The sequence below is a fragment of the Tiliqua scincoides genome, chromosome 1 (assembly GCF_035046505.1).
Source record: "Tiliqua scincoides isolate rTilSci1 chromosome 1, rTilSci1.hap2, whole genome shotgun sequence".
NCBI classification, from domain to species: Eukaryota; Metazoa; Chordata; class Lepidosauria; order Squamata; family Scincidae; genus Tiliqua; species Tiliqua scincoides.
The window spans coordinates 145,319,131-145,339,468 of NC_089821.1; the positions used below are offsets into that span (position 1 = coordinate 145,319,131).

The 20,338-nt window shown below is 45.2% G+C and overlaps 1 protein-coding gene across 1 annotated transcript in view; it reads right to left on the reverse strand.

Annotated features, from left to right (window-relative positions):
* Nucleotides 1-19,440, reverse strand: part of ISM1 (isthmin 1) — a 33,034-nt gene extending 13,594 nt beyond the window's left edge. The window contains exon 1 of the mRNA XM_066640476.1: nucleotides 19,312-19,440. Within this exon, the coding sequence (XP_066496573.1) occupies nucleotides 19,312-19,440 (129 nt within the window). The remainder of the gene's footprint in view (nucleotides 1-19,311) is intronic.
* Nucleotides 19,441-20,338: the final 898 nt, after the last annotated feature.

Genomic DNA, 20,338 nt, shown 5'->3' on the forward strand with positions numbered 1-20,338 from the left:
CATCCACATCAATCAGCAAAGGGGACCCTACTGCATGTACTGTCACCATCCAAGGTTCAGTAGATGAGGACATCTGAAAGGGCCTTCTCTGTTGCCAGGCTGTAGAACTCCCTGCCAGGAGATCTGTCTGGCTCCCTCCCAGATGGCATGCTATAATCATGAACTATTTTTTTAACCTACTTCCTTGTGCCAGATTTTAATTATTCTTTTAAACTGCTGATACAGACCACCTTGGGTGACTTCCATCTGAAGCAGAAAGGTAAGACTAAGAATACTCAAAAATAATTTCTGAGAAAAAGATTTGTAGTTTCCTTTAGAAAAAAATCTAAGTTCTAAAACTGGCTGTGGAACTCACATGCATTCAGCACATAACTGCCTAGCTGCTTAGTATTACTAACTACACTATGTAGCCTAGGCTAGTGGGCTTGAAGAAGCCCACAGGGTGGGGGGGGGGGGAGGAAGCTCTGAAGCATTTATTAGATTGGTAAACCATGAAGCAGACAGTCCAGGTTTTCAGAGCACCTGGTTTGTAATTAAAATGTTTACACAGACTCTAAGCTAAAAGCCTACCTACAAAGACTATAAGTACAGACACTACACAGTGCCCTCCTGCCAGCAAGAAAGCTCACAGCTCAAGCCACACATTAGAAGTCCCTCTCTTTAAAACGAATGAATGTAGTCTGATTTCTGCATTGTTCAAGACCTAATACTCCTCTCAGCCTATGCTCCATTGTTACAACATCAAAGACCAACTGCTGGCTCAGATACAGTCAATATGAAAAGAGATGGCCCCCTAAATTTACTGCTTCACTGCATTCTCTTTAAACAGACAGCATCATGGTCCCCTTTCAAAGAGGTATCGCAGACATAGATCTTCTTTATAGGACATCATGTACAATAAAGGAGAGCTATAACTTTCCTTTTTTACAAACCAACAACGTGAAGCACCTTTAAAGAATCCCCATGAGGTGAACATTCCTTACAAAAATATCACTGTGGTTACCAGTTTTTAACATGCTTGGTACATTCTCACCATAGTTCAAAGCCCTTTGGTGATACATCATTATTTAACTGATGGGGCCGAATTATATTTTAGCTGGACTATGCACTTACACATTTTATGGTCTGAATATTTAAACACGCACACCACAATGACTGAATTCTCCAAACACCAAGAACACAGTAAACGGCAATATACATATCTGGATTTTCCCTCCTATAGATACATGACCAAGAAGCTACTGAGTGCAAAAAGGACGTTCCCCTCCTCTACGTTAATATGTTTAGATGTTTAAATCAGAACTTATATAATTTTTGGATGATGTGCTATTATTTAAAATGCGGAATCATGCAAGAAATGATTGTGAAGAATGCTGTGAAGAAAAAGAAAATGCTTTCTCTGCAGCCCCTTTAATCTATTTAGTTTTCAATTTGAACAGTAAATGTTTTGAAGACTACAGGTGCAAATACAGCTTAAGATCAGTTACACATAATATTGCCAGAACCTACATCTTCATTCACTGTGAGAAATTTAATCCATCCTCGTTACAGAGCTATTTTAACATTTGCAGATGCTATAGGTATGTTAAAAATGGGGCGAGAGCATGTTTCAAGGTCCATGAAAGAGGCGCACACAGAAGCAAGAAAGCCAAGAAATAGAGGAAGCACATTCCATTGCCCTCCCCCATCCATCGTCATCACCACCACAGAGGGTGATGACAGACAAAATGTTCCAAGGGTGAAGACTAACAGGCAAACATTATCAAGTGTGGTGGAAGTGGCTTGAACACACACTCCGCTACATTTGAATGCATTTATTTTCGGAGCACCAAATGTGCGTTCAAACCACTTCCACCACACTTTAGAGTGTCCACTGGTCTTAACGAGCAAAGAGGATTAAGCAACCTTCTGGTTTAAGGCACGCAGATCAAACGTAAAAGCCAGGGTGGGGCAAAGCCTCATTCCTTCCTTCCTTCATCTCCCAAGTAGGGCGTGCCTGAGGGTCTGGCTATGTGCTTGGCGTTACTCCACAAAATGAAGATTTCTAGAAGCAACATGTCCTAAAACAAAGTCATTCCATAAAAATAACTGCAGTCTTGCCATGGTTGAAGAACAAACAAAAGACTTCTGAAGGCTATAAGAGATACTCTTTGCTTAAATTATTCAGCATTATTCAGTACTTCTTAAACACAATCAAAATGAAAAAGTTTTAGTAAGTTCCTCCAACAGTGTTAGATCACTCAGACTACTTTAAAGAACAATACTTTCAAATCTAAGGCTAACATTATTGACAGGACTATCTTGGCTCTCTATAATTCATAGATGGGGCATTCATTTAAGCTTTACTATCCTGCTCCCCACAGAACAGGGCAGGGCAAAGAGAGTTTATGTCTAACACCACATTCTAAAAATGCAAGACAATCAGTGGCAGGAAGCAAGTGAGATGCAGCTTCAAGCCAGCACCACATCCAGCCACTTGAAATGACTGCTCTGCAAGGCCAGCCTGTCCCTGAAGCAACTTGAAATACTCATGTGGTGGTCCGCAGCGATGGACAGGCCTCCAGTTTACCTGCTGCCTCTCCAGTCAACTGCTCTAAACCTCTAAACCAGACTGCTGAAAGTTCTTTGGAAAAGGATTGCGGCAGCCTTCTTCTCCCTCCAAGTGCTACAGGAAGAAAGATGAAGAGAAAAGAAGAAAGCTGCTGTTGCTCCAGATTATCTCTCCATCACAACCAAGCAGGCAGGGAAGGCAATCTGGAGCCTGCCCTCTCCCTTTCCCAGAGCTTGACATGCAGCCTCCCTCCTCCATGCCCCTTCATGCTGGATTCCCAGCATGAATCTCAGTGTGATCCAAAACAGAAGTGATGCAGAGAAGGGAGACTGCATGTCAAGCTTGGGGAAAGAGGGCAGAGTGCCTCCCTCTTCTTCCCTATCCACTGTGGGAGGGCACTCACCCCTATGCTCCTTCTCCTCCACCAGGGAGGTGGGGAACAGGCACATCCACAAGGGTGGCAAAATTGTGGGAGTGATTCAGTCAGTGGGGAGGCATGGGCCACCCCTGGTGCTATGAATTCAGCTTCTTTGCAGCCCAGCATCTCTTATCTTTACATATCTTCTGTCAAGCTACTGTTGTAGTTGAAGGCAGTTAGTGACCATTTTAGCAAGCTGTAGCTGAAGAGAATTGACAGATGGGTAGTCCCTGCCTTCGTTCCCCTCCTGCCATCCCTATTTGGTATTTGAGACTGAATCTCTCACTGCCACCTATCAAAACAAACTGCGAGTGTGTGCATGTGTGTAAAACACACCATTAGTTTACTCCACTGTTTCCCCACCATGTATACATCTACGAGTTTCAAACCACTACTGAGCATAGTTGTCAAATTGGCAACCTCGATCATGAGGACCGAGAGAGTCAACTGAAACAGCTTTAGTTTTCCCCACCTATGAAAATGGTCTTAGAGGAAACGTTTGGAGTACAGAAGGGGGGGTTAAGAGCATGTTTAGATGAACCACCAATAACTCTGAATGGTTATCACCTTGCAAAAATAAATAAGGCTTGGACTGCAGCTCACCCCTGTGAGCAGCTGCAAGCACATCTTACAAGACAACCATCTGCTTATTAGAAATACGCTGAATTTGAATGAACGGTGCTACATCATCAACTGAGCAATCTAACCTCTTGAACCTTCCATTTAAAAAAAACTCACAGAAACTAGCAACAGCTGGCAACTCCAATATTTATTAGTGCCTCAGTGTCAACTGCTTGACTTTGGAACATAAGGCATATGCCACTTTCTGTGGCACCATTCTTTAAGCTGACAGATGGCCCTGTTCCAGCCTCTGATCTGCCAATCTGGGGAACATTACATTTGCACCTCTGTTCCATTTCCTTACATCACACATGCACCTAACCACCCATGTGGGTGCCACACTGTATGATTGTTTTTAACCATGTGGTGGGCATATTTTGTTTATATTGTGGGTGTGAAGTATCACAATGTACAAGAGCAATGGCAATACCAAAGAAAAGGCAGGTGCCTTCCTAGTTTGAAGTGATATGTGGGCTGCCTTTGGAGAGCACCAGTCTTCAACCCCGGGGTCAAGTCATGACATAAGGTGGGTCAAACCAGTGGCACCACCACCTTTTATTTTGTCTAGGACTTTGTTTTCCTAGAGAAGATGGACAAAAGGGGAAACAAACCCAAAATTGCATGCATTTTACTATAGAATGAAGTCTCCCTGAATGTCATGGCACTTACTTTCAAGTAAAACTATATATGAATGGGCAGCACAGTGGGTCCCATGTTGCAGTTGCACTTAAAAGTGGATCCAGCCCTGCAAAGATTGAAGACTACTGACTTGTGGTAACTGTGGAAGCTTTGATAGAGGGAACTCTTTATGGGCACCTGTACAATATATACAGACTGTTCTACTCCCGAGTCATAGGCAATACAGTACTTGCAACAGAAAGTCAATACAACTCACTTCTGTGCTGGACCAAACAGAATTAAAACACCAAGTAAAACTCTTTTGGAATGTTGGCTAATAAGACAGGGGAACACAAACAGAAGATATTCTAGGGAGATAGGATAGAGATTAGAAATGGATCTCTTTGAAACAGGCGTCCACTTCAGCAGTATTCAGATGGCTTTCTCACTGCTTAGTACTGACACAAACAGCAAACATCAAACGGTATTGTCAACACAGAAGATTCTGGGGGGACTGGGGACACATGGGACTTTGGCTTTTATATCCCAAAGAGTTTGTTAAATGTCTCCAGTACAAGAACTATCTATATATTTTGACCAAAGGCAAATTTTGTAAATACATGCAGATGTCATTAGCCTGGTACCAGCTGATCTGGTAATTCAGCAGCAAACACAAAATTGTTGTAGCTTCACAAAAGGAAAAAAAAAAAACATGCCACCAGGGATATCAGAAATTTCCCAGTATTTGCCTCTTGGCAAATGATACAAAAAGGCAGAATTGCAACTGCCAGAAGTGCAAAACACTTTGGGCCAATTCCCTTAGGTGTTTTGATTTCTTCAATAACAGCTATTCATTAATGTGTTTCCATGCGAATGCACTACAGGAATGGTACAGGCATAGCTTCTGCTCAGTCATGACAGTAGAATAGAAATGTTTGCTTTTAAGGAACGGATTCCATTTCTGGGATGAATGAGAAATCCATTGTCCTCTGACAGCACATCTACGTAGGAATTGCTTACAGGACTCACCACAGTCAATTTGGATCACACGAGGCATTGATGGGCCCCACAGTTCACTACAGACACCAACATGGTGTTCAACAATGGTAATTAACAATAAAAAACGAGGAGTCACTCTTGTGGCTTTGTTCTTGGGAGAGCCAAGTACAAGGGAGCAGATGCAACTTAACAGCATTCCTATCCAGCTTGCTGCAGCTGTTCTTGTAGGAATAAAAACCCAACTTTACTTTTAAGTAAGCACACACACAAAATTGTGCTCTAAGTCCCATTAACCCATTTTTGCCTGGTCCACAGGTGTACACACTTGGTTGGGCAGAAATGGTTTAAATTCAGCATAGCTACTCCCAGGTATGTGTATATAAAGACCTCAGCCTTAATCCAGGTTGCAAGGGGTTCCTTCTTTAGACGGGGTCAAAAAGAGTATTGATGCAACCTCAGCCTTCGTGAAATAGCAGCTGGATACACACAGAAAAAGAAGATGAGGAAGAGGCTCCTGTGAATGGTTTAACAAACAAAAGTTCTTTGTTTTGTTTTATAATATAATGTACTTATACCCTATTTTACAAAATTCCAAAGCCCACAAAACAATTTTAAATGTTACCAGGAGATAATCTGCATGTAGTTATGCATAAATGAAAAATTACCCATCAGTGTACACAACTGCCAGTAGAGTTCTAGAAACTTCCAAGAAGCGTTATTAGTCATCTGCCCCCCTTTGACATGTTTAGACCTGAAATTGAAGTCAGGCTGTCGTTTTTTTACTTCTTAGTCCAAGACGTTCTCAAAGAAATGTATCATTGGACATGTTTGCTCTAGAGAAGTTTTCAAGCTTAATCATGACAGTCTTGCATTGTTTGGCAGATCATGGTGCCCTCATTCCAAAAAAAGCAGTCTACTCTTTCCTGTGTAAGAACACTTTTGTGACATGACTTAGACCAGTGGTTTTAAGACTTATTACCTTCAGGGGACCCTTTCCATATCATTAGCCAGTCTGCCAAGGAATTCTTGTGGGTCTCAGCAGAACTCTTGCACATTACAGAAGATTCTAGGGCATATTCTAATTAAGATGCACAGTTGGTTTACAGGGAGCCTCAAATAGTGAACACAGAATTTACAGGCAGTTGGACCTCATCATTGTCCCCAAGCGACTAGACAGCGAGCTCTTCAGCAACATATAAAAAAAGACTGGCAGTAGTAGGGAAGCTGTATTTTAGGAGAGCCTGTCTGCCATTAAGGATCTTTTCAATGAAAAACTACTGGTGAGCTTCCAAGGAACCACAAGTTTCCCAAAACAGTTTGAAAACCATCAGTTTGGCTAATCCAATAAGAACAGAGTGGCTTCTGGGGTTACTGAAGATTTCACCAACAGAATGCATAGCCAATTCCTCGTTCAGCCAGCAGAGATTCTTTCAGTTTTTGAAGGCCAACTTCCGTAGGCTCATTGATAGGACCAGCCTGAAAACTGGCAGGACCCAATGCGGGGTGCCTGTGTCGGGCACCCCACTCACCAGGCAGCCGTGGCAACTGCAGCTGCAGTGAGCCAGACACTTGTGGTGCTGTATGTAAAGCATGGCACCCAGAAATAGTTGGCAGTGATATAATGTCACCACCAACTGCTTCTGGGAGGCTCATTTCACGCCAAACGGTCCCAGGGAAAGGCAAGCAAACCACACTTTGCACACTCCAGATGCTGGCTGCAGCAGGGGGAAATCCGCCCATTGCCCCAGCACAGGGTCCCCCCAGAGAGTGGGGCCCCATGCAACAACATTATCCACATTGCCCTAAGGCTGACCCTGCTCATTTATTAGAGGTATCATCAACATAATGCAGAGTTTAAGCATGTACGGTGGCAACGTGATAAAGGTAGGCAACTTTGGAAGAAAGTTTCAGGGAAAGTTGAAAAGATGGTAAGTTATGAATTTGCTTATGATGTGTCAGTGACCTAATTAGTTTATCTGGAAGAAGTCGGTTCACCAAAAAATGTAGCAAGAAGTTATTTTTGGCAACAAGAATACCCCTAGCTAAGTATCAAGAGACTTGAAACTACTGAGTTTGTGTGACTGGTTTATGAAAACATAGGATATTGAATGCCAAAACAATTGAATTTATCATATTACATGGTGAAAGGCAAAGCCTGGGGACCTTCAAAATAGACTCGGGCTCTTAGCTTATATGTCATCATAACTGAATAATAGAAATAATTTACTTCATCATGAAATGATATACAGGTGGAGCCTATTTATCCGTGTTAGTTCCATTCCGTGACTCGGCGCGATTAACAAAAAACGTGTTGTGCTGAGTCCATAGAGTTAGAGCAAATAGGCTGCAGCCTGACACTTCTGGTTGGAGGGAAACTAAGGCAGCTGTTCTCAATCCCCTCTCCTCTGCACTCAGCCCTCCTGTTGAGGTTGAGACAACCAGGTGGCAGCTGTGAGTGCTGAAAGCAATAGAGGACAAGTGATTACAAGGGTTTCCAGTGGCCCTCAAACTAGGTCAAAATTCATTTCTGCAGGGGTTGGGATTCAGTCCAACAAGAATGGATGTCTTCAAACTGATCAGAAACATTATGTAAAAACTCCATGAAGTAGTTTTATGTTTGTCTGCCCATAGTAACCTGTACAGCAGGTGTACAGTCATGTTTCACACTAAAACTGAAGTTTTAGTTTTACTGAAATGAATATGGATGTGAGGTCCAGACCAAACATGTAGTACATCCATGGGAATGTCACCACCCCCCTGCAACTAGACTTGACAAAAAGTCATAATGAGGGCACTTTCCAAGTCGCCAAGTCACCCTTTAGTGACTCTAAGACTCTAGTCCTCACCCCTTAAAAAGTGGAAAAAACACTGCTGCTACCAGGATGTGTGTGTCAGAGTTCTCTTTACTCACTCCCCTGATGTCCCCACCCATCTGTAAACAGGGCAGCAGGGTCACCCTGCTGCAAGAGAGACTGCAAGAGAGCCAGGAGAGAAGTGGCAAGAAGGAGGAGGATCATACACAGCAACTGGGAAGCTTACCAGGATGACCCAATCTTTTGCAGCCCTACTCAGAAGCAGTTCCACTGAAGCCGGTCATTCAGTGAGGGTTCCCCCTCCCCACCAGTCATGTGGTGCAAAGTGTGATCACTATGAACTCCCTTCCCTGCCTCCTCCCCCTCCCTGGACTTCTCAAGTCAATTATAAGGCAAGAACACCCTTGGCTTCTCCTTCTGCCCTCCCTCAGCAAATGCAAGTATCAGAATGCACATCCTTTGTCCAGTGATAATCAGTCCCTTCCTATCAGAGATAGAAAAGAGATCCCAGTCCCACCCCCCACCCCCCATTCATTGCAAACATTAATCCTTTCCTGCCTCCTGGCTGGAACTTTCCTGCCGCTCACCTGGTCAGAAAGCTGGTCCCATAAGGTTTTTCATGCTGTGAAAACAGTAAGCAAGTACACCCAGACAGACTCTAGTCAGCATGTGTAGGGATGAATGCTGAGTCAGGGGTGCCAGGATTACTTTCCTCAAGGTAAGGGAAGGTTTGTTCCCTTACCTTAGAGCTGCATTTCCCTAACCTCGGTGCTGGAAAGTTGATTAGGATTGTACCCCGAGGCTCTTAGGCCCAGTCCACAGGGATTATATATCACAACAGATCACATGGACTGGCACGCCAGATGCTGTGCTCTATGCATACCAATCCTCATGCAGCTGTTAAGCCCAAACTAACATGAGCCGTTACGAGTCTGTATGTACAATCCTCCATTGTACATACAGACTGAATTTTCAAACTCTTGGTTGCCAGAAGGTAATTTCATTTTATGCTTTACATTTCATTATCTCTAGCAATACCCTGTTACCTATATTAGATTCTGGAAACACTCAATCAAGGTCCCCCTTTAAGATGGGCAGCTCATATACCTGGCACATTCTGGTGGCAGAGTTTAATTTGGAGAGAATTGTCAAAGGTCCAGAAAAGGTAGTTAGACTGATAACAAAACTTTCCTTAGAGTGCTTGAGATTTGCTACCAAAAAAAAAAAAGAGCCTTAAAACATCAAGATTCCAAGACTTCCCTGTGAACTGCTATCACAGGGGGAAATTTCTTTTGATAGTATCATTTATACATGATTGTTGTAAATTGAACAAGCAAGGCTTGCTCCGACTCCAAAACTACTCACTCCACTGCTCACTCCACTCACTCCACTACTCACTCCACTGACTAGAGAGAAGTCTGATCTGCCGAAAGAAACTCACCGCAGGCACTCGCCTATAAGTTGACCCCACAGATAAGTTGAGGGCAGGTTTTGAGCCAACAACCATGGAATTTTCTATGACCCCCGGATAAGTCGGGGGTTAAACTTAGGGGAGTGTCTGACTATAGTTTTGTCTGATTTTACCCGAGGCCAGATCCTGAAAAATAACCTACCACTAATTGTTACCCAAGAACTATAGCCTCTAATTTATTAAAAATATAGTAAAAGATCATATGATACATTTTTATTCTTTTTAAGATTCTGGTCTTCACCATCTTTTTGTAAACACTATCAGAGTAACTGCACTGTAAACTACATACCAGTAAATCAGTGGTTCCCAACCTGGTATTCGTGCACTCCCAGGGACACTCAACTGGACCTTTAGGGGTAATTGAAAAAGAATGAAATAAAAAGGCAGGCAGTGCTCTAGAATGCCTTGCAAGGACCAGCAAGGCAGGAAGGGAGGTAGCTAGTTGGCTGTGAAAGCCCCACCAACAGCAAGTTTTTGGTCATCAATTCATCTATGAACCAGTGATTGAAAACCATCACAGTAAAAAAGCTGAAACATAATATGAAAAGTGATCAATCACCCAGAATCTCTCAGCTCACCTCTGGTGCAAAACAGTGCAAAGGCAGAGTCTTCTGTTCTTCAAACAGATGAAAAGAGAAAGTATGTGATGAATAAATGAAGTCTGGGCTTTCATATGGAGGAGATGAAGGCTTGTATTATTAATTACAAACATTTTGCTAATATGAAGGCTACAATTTACGGAAATGGGCTGCCAAGGGATATGCAAATGAAAAAGGTTAGGAACCACTGCAGGAGAGCCATGAATGAAATCCACCTTTACGGTGGACATGAGGAGAACCATGAATCAAAGACACGTTTAAGGTGTCTGATGTGTTAAGCCAGAAGCTCTACATACAACATACAACCCATAACACATAACTGAGGGTGTGCAATTCAATTCACAGCAGAGAGTTGAGATATTTGCAACCCTTTTTACTCAGAAGTAGACCCACTGCTTTCTATGGGTGTTATTCTTAAGTAATGGTGCACTAAATTGTAGCTTGGGAAGGAGGGTCCTATCCTGGTGTTTCAAAAAACAAACCTGCTTTGCAAGCATTTGCCAAGCAGAACCAGGCTGCAGCAGAAGGAAGGAGAATAAAAGGTTAACTTTGGCTGGAATGTCCCTGGAAAGTAAGTATATCAACTAACCAGGTGCCAGCCTGAGCTAAGCAACAGCTCAGTTGAGAAAGGAAACTGTTCAGAGTTGAAAGGCTCTGCCCTCTGATTGACCCGGGGATAAGGCAAAATGATAGTTTGAGCTTGATTACGTGGCAGAAATTTAATGTACTATACATGAGTATCTATGGTAGAAACACCCAGCACAAAAACAAACTGAACACAAGAAGTCTTGCAACATTTCTGAAGATCTGCCCCCTTGCAAAGTTGCACCCAGATAGCCTACAAGAGACATGGAAGTATTGTATGTAAATCAAATGGACAACTGCCATTTCAGAGGCAGACATTTACAAATCAGCTAAAGCCATTAGCCATCTGATTTACTACTCTTTGTTTGCTTGCAACAACAGATAAGCTTCCTTTTCTATGCATCTTTTTTTAAAGAGAGAGCTCTTCAGATGACCAGATTACTACATTGTTCTAATCTACACCATAGGTTACAGGGTAGATTTAAGGGTTCAGAATCCTTTTTGGAAATGAGAGAAGTCCGGAAGCTAGTAATGCTTTCAAAGACCTGAAAGCATCAGTTTAGTTGTGTTTAGAAATGTACATCCAGGTTAGGTTATTACAACTTCAGCTAGAGAATAAGCTATTTGCAACTTTATTTCCATCTGTTTAAATGCTTAGTGTGACATCCGATATACTCTTTTGCCCTTAATGTCTTCAAGATTCTGCCTTCCCCAAATCCATCGCTGCAAAATCAATTAAGCTAGAAAGCCTATAAGTTTGCATTGCTAAACATGGCAGAAGATGATGAAAAAGTTCTACTGAACCAGGGTCTGAGTTATTGTGTACACATAGAAACTCAATTTTATATAGTTTTATAGGGAAATGGTAGAGATTTCTTGAAATTAGAAGTAAAATACACATGTGAATAAGGTATTAACCAGAACCTGCTTGTTGGTTTTTGTTTTTTAGATAGATACTCCCTCACCCCACTATGCAGGAGTTTTATAAAAACTCATTTGGGAAGTACTTTCACCTAGTTTTCATTTATCCAGCTGTTTCCCTCTTTATATTAGTAACCTGTCAAAAAGGGGAAATACAGTTATCCCAATGGTAGCAAACACCTTGTAAAAAAGCCTCTGCAGATTTATTATACAGAATATCATTTTAAGATACTCCAGGAGCTCATACAGGGACAGAATCATTCCTAAAAATGTTATTGATAGGCGTCTTGAAGATATTTTTAAGAGAACCCATGTTAATGCAAAATGTCATAGTGAAAGCCTACAAGAAATGCTTCAAATGATAAATCCTTATCACTTAGAACTCAGTTCTTACTTAGTTGAACCTTCACTCAAAGGAAGTCTACATTCTCTTGAGAGCTAGGATGATGTAGTTGGTCAGGAATTGGGCTTAGACATGGAAGATCCAGGTTCAAATCCCACTCATCCATGAAGCTGACCATTGGCCAGTCACTATCGCTCAGCCTCACCTACCTCACAGGTTGTTGTGAGAACAAGAGGGAGAACCCAAGTATATCACCCTGACCTCCTTACAGGAAGGGCAGTATAAAAACGTGAAAAATAGATTCAAGTGTGGGGAGATAGTTCTGCACTATTGTACAGTCATCAGCGTTCACATAACTGGGTGCAATAATTGTGCGTTTCACAGTAAGAACCAGGGGGACAGTCCCCTATTCTATCAGTCCCTTCAGTCTTCTGATTTATTTGGCTGCTAGGTATCTATCAAAAAGTTATGACAACTCTTACACTTGGAGTGAATATTAAGCCAAATATTGTTCCTAGCCATGCGTTTAGGGGCCAAATTACAAGATACAGTAAGAACACTGCTTTACTTGTTTTGCCTCTTCAAAATTGCAACCATAGGTCAGTGTGTGTGTGAGAGAGAGAGAAATGGGGAAATCCAGATCAGTACTACAGAGAAACACCAATATGGTACTGGTATCTCCAACAGCAAACATGTAATGAGAAGGCCTTCAAGGGGAAAGGGGTGTGATGAGTGACCTTCTCTCACTCCCTTCTCCTAGCCTCCAGGTGTTTCACAGTGCCACTTTGAAATCAGCACCATTACAGAAAGACCTGATGGCCAAGCAGACAATTAGTTTACAATTAGACAATTAATTTGTGTCATGTGTCATCATGTGACATCATGTGACGCAGCTGAAATGTCTGCGTGACTTCCTCTTTGCTGACGATGCAGCTGTCACTACCCACTCTGCCAAAGATCTCCAGCAGCTCATGGATCGTTTTAGCAAGGCCTGCCAAGATTTTGGACTGATGATCAGCCTGAAGAAAACACAGGTCATGGTTCAGGATGTGGACTCACCTCCCTGCATTACAATCTCTTCACATGAACTGGAGGTTGTCCATGACTTTGTGTACCTTGGCTCAACGATCTCCGACACTCTTTCTCTCGATACCGAGCTAAACAAACGCATCGGTAAAGCAGCTACCACATTTTCCAGACTCACAAAGAGAGTCTGGTCCAACAAGAAGCTGACGGAACATACCAAGAGCCAGGTCTACAGAGCTTGCGTCCTGAGTACACTTCTGTACTGCATCGAGTCATGGACTCTTCGCTCACAATAGGAGAGGAAACTGCGCTGCCTCTGATGCATTCTTGGCATCATCTGGCAGGACAAAGTTCCAAACACAGTCCTGGAATGTGCTGGAATCCCTAGCATGTATGCACTGCTGAAACAGAGACGCCTGTGTTGGCTCGGTCATGTCGTGAGAATGGATGATGGCCGGATCCCAAAGGATCTCCTCTATGGAGAACTCGTGCAAGGAAAGCGCCCTACAGGTAGACCACAGCTGCGATACAAGGACATCTGCAAGAGGGATCTGAAGGCCTTAGGAGTGGACCTCAACAAGTGGGAAACCCTGGCCTCTGAGTGGCCCGCTTGGAGGCAGGCTGTGCAACATGGCCTTTCCCAGTTTGAAGAGGCACTTGGCCAACAGTCTGAGGCAAAGAAGGAAGGCCCATAGCCAGGGAGACAGACCAGGGACAGACTGCACTTGCTCCCAGTGTGGAAGGGATTGTCACTCCCGAACTGGCCTTTTCAGCCACACTGTTCCAGACGCTGTTCCAGAACCGCCTTTCAGAGCGCAATACCATAGTCTTTCGAGACTGAAGGTTGCCAACAACAACATGTGACTCCATCAAAAACTAGCCAGGCCACCTGCTGGGATTGGCATGCACCAACTGAGTGGGTATCTGAGCCCACCTGACCAGCTCAGAGGGCAGGCAGAAATGTCCTGTTGGTTGTAAACCATCCAATCAAACTAACGCATGACTTCACTGAACATGGGTTACTTAAGGTCAAGTCCAAGGCGAACAAGGATGTTCACATGTGTTCTGATCTGGCTCTCTACAGAATGCTTAGATCTTTCCAACAACTATGGTCAGAATTATAGTGTGTTGCCATATGGTTGCCAGAGGTCTCTTAGGAAAGCTTCCCTTACTGGAAAAAGGAACAACTGTTCATTTCAGAGACTCCCATTCCACAGTAAAGAATGGCCATCTTATTGTTTGCATCCCATCACTCCAAAGATCACACAGCTGTTTACTGGTGTTTTTTGAAACAAAGTCCTAGTCCCATTCTTCATCTAAAGTGCAGGAAGACCCAAGGCATGAAAGCAACACCAGTATTTGAAATAATACATTTGGCAACATAAACCCAGAGGGACAGACACATCAGGCATTTCTTCCATGCTATAAGAAAGAGGTGGGTGGATGGATGGGGGAAGGCTTCCAGGATTTTCAGCTAATTCAATATCCTTGTGCACAGAACTGTGGCCTATAGGTGTGGCCAGCTTCAGGTTTTGGGGGGGGGGTGATGACTTGGCTCTTCTGTGGGCTCCCTTTTATGCTGGTTGGTCCTGGCAGGCTTACCTAGCAGCAGCTGGTTATCAGCACTCCTGTCTGCACTGGGTGGCTGGTGACCACATGCTGATTTCCTACAATGCCCCTGAGAGGGTGTTGCCTGGGCCACTGTGAGGGAAAATGGCACAAAGGGGGTGTCAGAGAAAATACCAGTGGTGGATCCTATTAAGGTGCTGGGACCTTAGCATATCAAAGGATGCTGTGTGCTGCCTAGAAGGTTTTGTGGAGTCCCTGAGACCTCAAGAATTCTTACTACCTATGGTCCAGGAAACTAACTGGATCATCACTCAGATTATGTTGTTACAGAGTTACTTGTTGAATGGTGAACTCAATAACCTCTTAAATCATCATTGTGGATAATGAATGTACATGGGGGAAGCAGAAGGTGACCACTGAGCATACATTTCAAACAGGTGTGGCATCAGGGATCAATCAGACTGGGTACAGACCAACCCCTGAACCTCTCCCCAGTACCAGCTGCAGAAGTGGTGCGAGTTGGCCAAGATCTTCATGCCACTGCTGCACCCAGCACCCCATCTTCTACAAATAGGAGAATCCACCCCAGAGGCTCCTGTATCCTCACAGTGCCTCTAGGTGATGCTCTCACTGGCACTTAGGGAAGGTGGAAGTAATTGTTGTCACTTACCTCCAGTAAGCTTGGGGGACGTGGGGGCCCAGTGCAGGGCTGTGCCCCAGGGCCTCCAGCAACCTGGTACTAGTCCTAATGAACATATTTAGTTATGGCACAGAGCCTCACCCATGTTCATGATCCACAGATACTGAACGACTGAAGGGCTTATTTTCCCTAGACAAACAATGTTTTGGGCCTCCTCTCTATTTCCGTCTCATATCAGGGTTGAACTCTGGAAGTGCCTCCTCAGTTTTTTTCTCAGCCATCACTCAGAAAACCAAGACTGTCCTGCAAGCTGAAGTCTTGAGCCAAAAACACATTGTCCTTCAGGTGCGCTCACAACGTCATGCAATCCATTTTTTGAAATAGCCACCATGTTAATTAGAACATGAAGTGATCCCAGATGCCCATCTTGATGCTTACCAGAGAAGGCAATGGTACTGTAAAGGCACATGCCTGCAGAAAGATCTCTACCACCAATTACTGCATCTGTTGTCTCTTTGTAGCGTAAGATGCAGCTGTCATTCCCTAAGCACGTTATGTCAGTATTTAAGGCCTTTCTGAAGGCTAAAACTTTACAGCAGAAGTGTATACTTCCTGCAGCCTGTCTGCACAAACTCAGCCACACCTATCAGAATGAAAAACAAATGAAGGCAGCATTTATTAGTGGAGGAGGAAGGGTAAATGTGGCCTAGATGGGGAAAGAGTTAAACTTAATTGCTGCCCAATACCTTATTACTCACCTAGCTGCATTTTAAAATTGTAAATGCACATTGAAGAAGCTACAAGCTTTTTGGGACATGTTTTTAAACTGTTGCAAGCTGAACTGAGCTTTGTGAGCTTGAGAGAAGAGGGCACAATTTCTACTTTTCTCAGTCAAAAAAATGGCCATAGAAATTATAATGAGAACAGAGATTCTTCCCTATGGTATCTTTGCAACACCTGTCATTCACAAGTGACTCCCACTCACCGGAAGTGTAAGTAACCACTTCCTTTAGACTGGGAGGTGGGCAACCTTTCAACTTTAGGTCTCCTGGACCTTTAACAATTGTGGAGGAGGGAATTTCAGCAGATGCAGCTTGTCATCTGACAAGCTGCACCTGCAGAAATTCCCACCTCTATGCAATTGTTAAAGGTCCAGGAGACCTAAAGTTGAAAGGTTGCCCACCCCTGCTTTAGACTGTGGACAATTCCCTTCCTGCCACATTTTGTTATCCGAACAGCTGCAACATAATCAATGAACTAAAGGAGAGTGTTGCCAAATGTTCAGGAATTCTCATATTTGTGGAAGAATAGAGGGCCTTCCTCCAACGTATGAGAATTCAGACTTGCACTGTGTAGCAGTGACTTGGTTGTAGCATAACTAGCTACAAAACAAAATGAGCCTAAGCAAGTTCTCAAGTCTAGTGTGGTTGTTGCCCCAACCAGAGGGTAGTTTGCTCTGTGTACAGCAGTAACTATAGTAACTGTGGTAGGAGAGAAAGAGCTTCCACTTCATCTAGCCTGGCATTCTCTCTTCCCAAATCACTCCATGCAAGATTTCTAAGGCTCTAGCACCAGGACAACTGATAGCTTCTTTATTAGCGTTCTCAGGTAATCCTGCATTGTACATCCTTTCTAAAGGATAGGTGAATCCCCTTTTCAACCTAACATTGCCAGCATTCCTCTCCAAAAGAACACAACCAGTGTTTAAATTCCAAGGAGTGGATCTTCTTCAGACTCTTGTTAAAGGACCTATACTTGCCCCTGTGTTGAACATTTTACTATTCAATGTCATTAGGCAGTGGTTCCTAAACTGTGAGCTGTGGAAACCAGCCAGGGGAGCCACAGAATACTCACAAAAAATTCACTGTCATATACAATGTATGGGGAGTCGTGGTCAATGAAGTAGTACAGAGGTGGGCAAACTTTCAACTTTAGGGATCTTGGACCTTTAACAATTGTACTGAAGAGGGAATTTCAGCAGGTGCAGCTTGTCATCTGTGACAGGTGCAGGTGCAGCTTGTCATCTCTTCTATACAATTGTTAAATGACCAGGATTCCTAAAGTTGAAAATTTGCTCATCCCTGGCCTAGTAGGCACAGTTGAAGGGAGCCACCAGTTGAAAAGGTTTGGGAACCACTGCCATAAAGGCATGGGAGAACAGAGACTGAAAACTGGCCTCTGGATCCTTTGACTTCCTTGCATTCAAGTTGTACAAACACATTCATTTGAGAACACAGCTACTATTTTATCATTGACAGTAAACTACATGGACAGCTCACAGGAGTGGCAAATTGCCTGCTGAAGCACTGGCATACAATGTATTTTGGGCTCCAGCTACACATGGCAGATACATCGCATACAAGTGAACCCAAAGTGAAAAGTGCCAAATCATGCACACAGTGTTCCTGTGCCTGCAGTAGACTAAGAAGTGAAAGGAGAAAGCAGGCACAGATAAAGAACCACTGAAGACACTCAACATGCACATAGAACTATTATAGCATATCTGCAAAAACACTGCACAATGAATGGGGAAGTTCCTGGTCTGATTTTTCTTTGCCCAAAGCTTGCAAAGTGAACTCAGAATGCCTTGCTTCTCTCTCTCTCTCTCTCTCTCACACACACACACACATGCACTATGGAGATAATACTGACCTACCTGCTTTACAGGGGTGCTGCAAGAATTACAAGATGTAATGTCGGTGAAACAATTGGAACAGTCTAGATGTGCTATATAAATGCTTATCAGAAAAACGGTACAACAAATTAAAGCAATAATCTTTCCCACTTTCACTTATTTTAACTTAGAGCTTTTCACAATGCTTCCAGTTCAGAAGAGGGAAGGCAATACTTCTAGAGTTTGGGGAAGGAAACAAACTGCCTACTACAATGCTTGTGCATTTTTGAAGTCAAACAGCCCATCTTTACACTCCCAGGGCAAAGCCTACCATTCACTGAGAGATATATCTTATGGTCAAAAATCAATTAAGATATGTGTACTTACAACAGGATTGGAGGGGAGCAGGCAAAGGTGAGTGGGTGTTTGTTTAAATACAATACAAGTTGAAGACTGAAATCGTTTTCACACAATCCATGAAGTCCAGGAGGTAGGAAGCAGGATTATACCCTCTGCCCCACTCCTGACCTCCAGGATGATCAGAATAAAACCTACTCCTAAGGAAGATATATGCATACAAACTCTCTGTGATCAGGTCACAAGAAAGCCTTTGCTCACACTTTGCAAGGTTCATGCATTTGGAGGTTGGGGGCAGGGACAGCAAGTGTGATCCAGTTCTTTTCCATAGGCTAGACATCCTTATGGTGGCAGCGAACTGAAAACACATTGGCTTTGCTCACAGGCATTTCTTTTTGCACTTTCAGGGTTATACAGAATCCGCTGTATCTTCCTACCTGAAACTTTGGGAGACTTAGGGCCCAATCTTGAGTCACAGTGCAACCCCAAGATAAGGGACCAATGTTCCTATACCTTGAGGAGGCCTCTGTGACTGCTGCCCCACCACAAGATGTAATGCACACCCCTTTAGCATGGCTGCACTGACACTAGGAAAGTGGATAGGATTGGGCCCTTAGAGCCCAATTCTATGCATGTCTACTTGTAAGTAAGTCCCACTATAGTCAATGGAGCTTACTCCCAGGTAAATGTGGATAGGATGGCAGCCTCACTGCCAGACTAGACAATTCTGGGTTAGGTGGGTCAAGCATCTGAGGCGGCCATCCTATCCACACCTACCTGGGAGTAAGCCCCATTGATTCTAATGGGACTTACTTCTAAGTAGACCTGCATAGGCTTGGGCTTTGATTCCACAGAAAGCAGTAGCTTTATCTTCCCATGTACAGTGCATGTCCAAGTTCATGCACAGGGAGACAATGGCTGCAATCCTAGCCACACTTTCATGGAAGAAAGCTCCATTGACCACTATGGGGTTTACTTCTGAGTAGACATGCACAGGATTGGGCTCTGAGTTCGGCGAGTGGCAGAATACAAGAGGATGCCAGGGAGCTGAGTGGGGGGGCAGACTGGGACCCCCCTTGCCCAGGGCCAGCCCCCCAAAAGATGGCGAGGATGCTGTGGGTGTTTCGAACCAACCCCCTTCCTCTCCCTCCCACTCACTCACTCACCTGCTGGCGCTGGCTGAGGCTGTGGTTGCCGGACGCCGCGTCGGGCTCGCTGCTCCGCAGCACGGTGATGTGCAGAGTCAGCAGGAGGAGACCCAGCAGGAGCAGCAGCTCGGCCGCCAGGCGCACCATCCTCTTGCAGCGGGCGGCTTTAGGGCTTCGCGGCGGCGGCGGCGACTGAGCGGCAGCAGCAGGAGGAGGAGCCGCCGCCGCCGCCGCGCCTGCTACTGCCGCAAGAGCCGGACTTCCAGCGCCGCTCTCAGAATCAAGCGGGCTGGCTGTGGAGGAGCTGTTGCTGCAGCCGCCGCACCGCCACCACGGGGGAGCCACCTCGGGGCGGGAGAGGGGCTCCGAGGCGGCGGGGGCAGGGGGCTGCTGGGACTGCGGCTGCTCCTGCAGCGCGGCGGCGCCCGCATGGGGTCCTCCTGCCTGCCCGCAGAAGCAGCCGCCGCCGCCGCCGGCCTCGCCCTCCCCCACCACCGCGGGCTCTGGGCGCGCCGCAGCCCTGGCGCTGGAGGGCGGCAGAGAGCCGCCTGCACGGAGGAGCTGCTGCCGCCGCTGCCCGGCCTGCGCTGGGCTAAGGAGGCACCATCCGAGAGGGCGAGGGAGGCGCCCGCCCCTGCTGGCGTCCACACGCGGCGCCCCAGCCCGGGGGCTCGCTCGCTCGCTCGCCTGCCTCTTCGGCGCGCGCCGGGCTCTGCCTCCTGCCCGGGGCGCTCGTGCCGCCTCCCCCTGCTGCAGCCTGGTCGCGCGCCTCGAGTTTCCCGGGACTTCCCTGGGCTTGCCAGTGCCTCCTCTGCAGCCCCCCTCACGGCTCCTGCTGCTGCCGCCTCAAGCAGCCCGGCAGCAGCTCATCTTCTTGCAAAGGCGGCTCTGGAAGCCGCGGGAGGGTGGCTCAGTCTCTGGTGGGCATTTGCTCCCGGGGCTCCTAAAGCCTCGGGGGGGGGGGGGTCCGGCAGGCAGGCACGCCCGACCTCCTGCTGCCTGGCGTGTGCGAGCTTGCAAGAGGCTGGCCCTCCCCTCGTCCAGC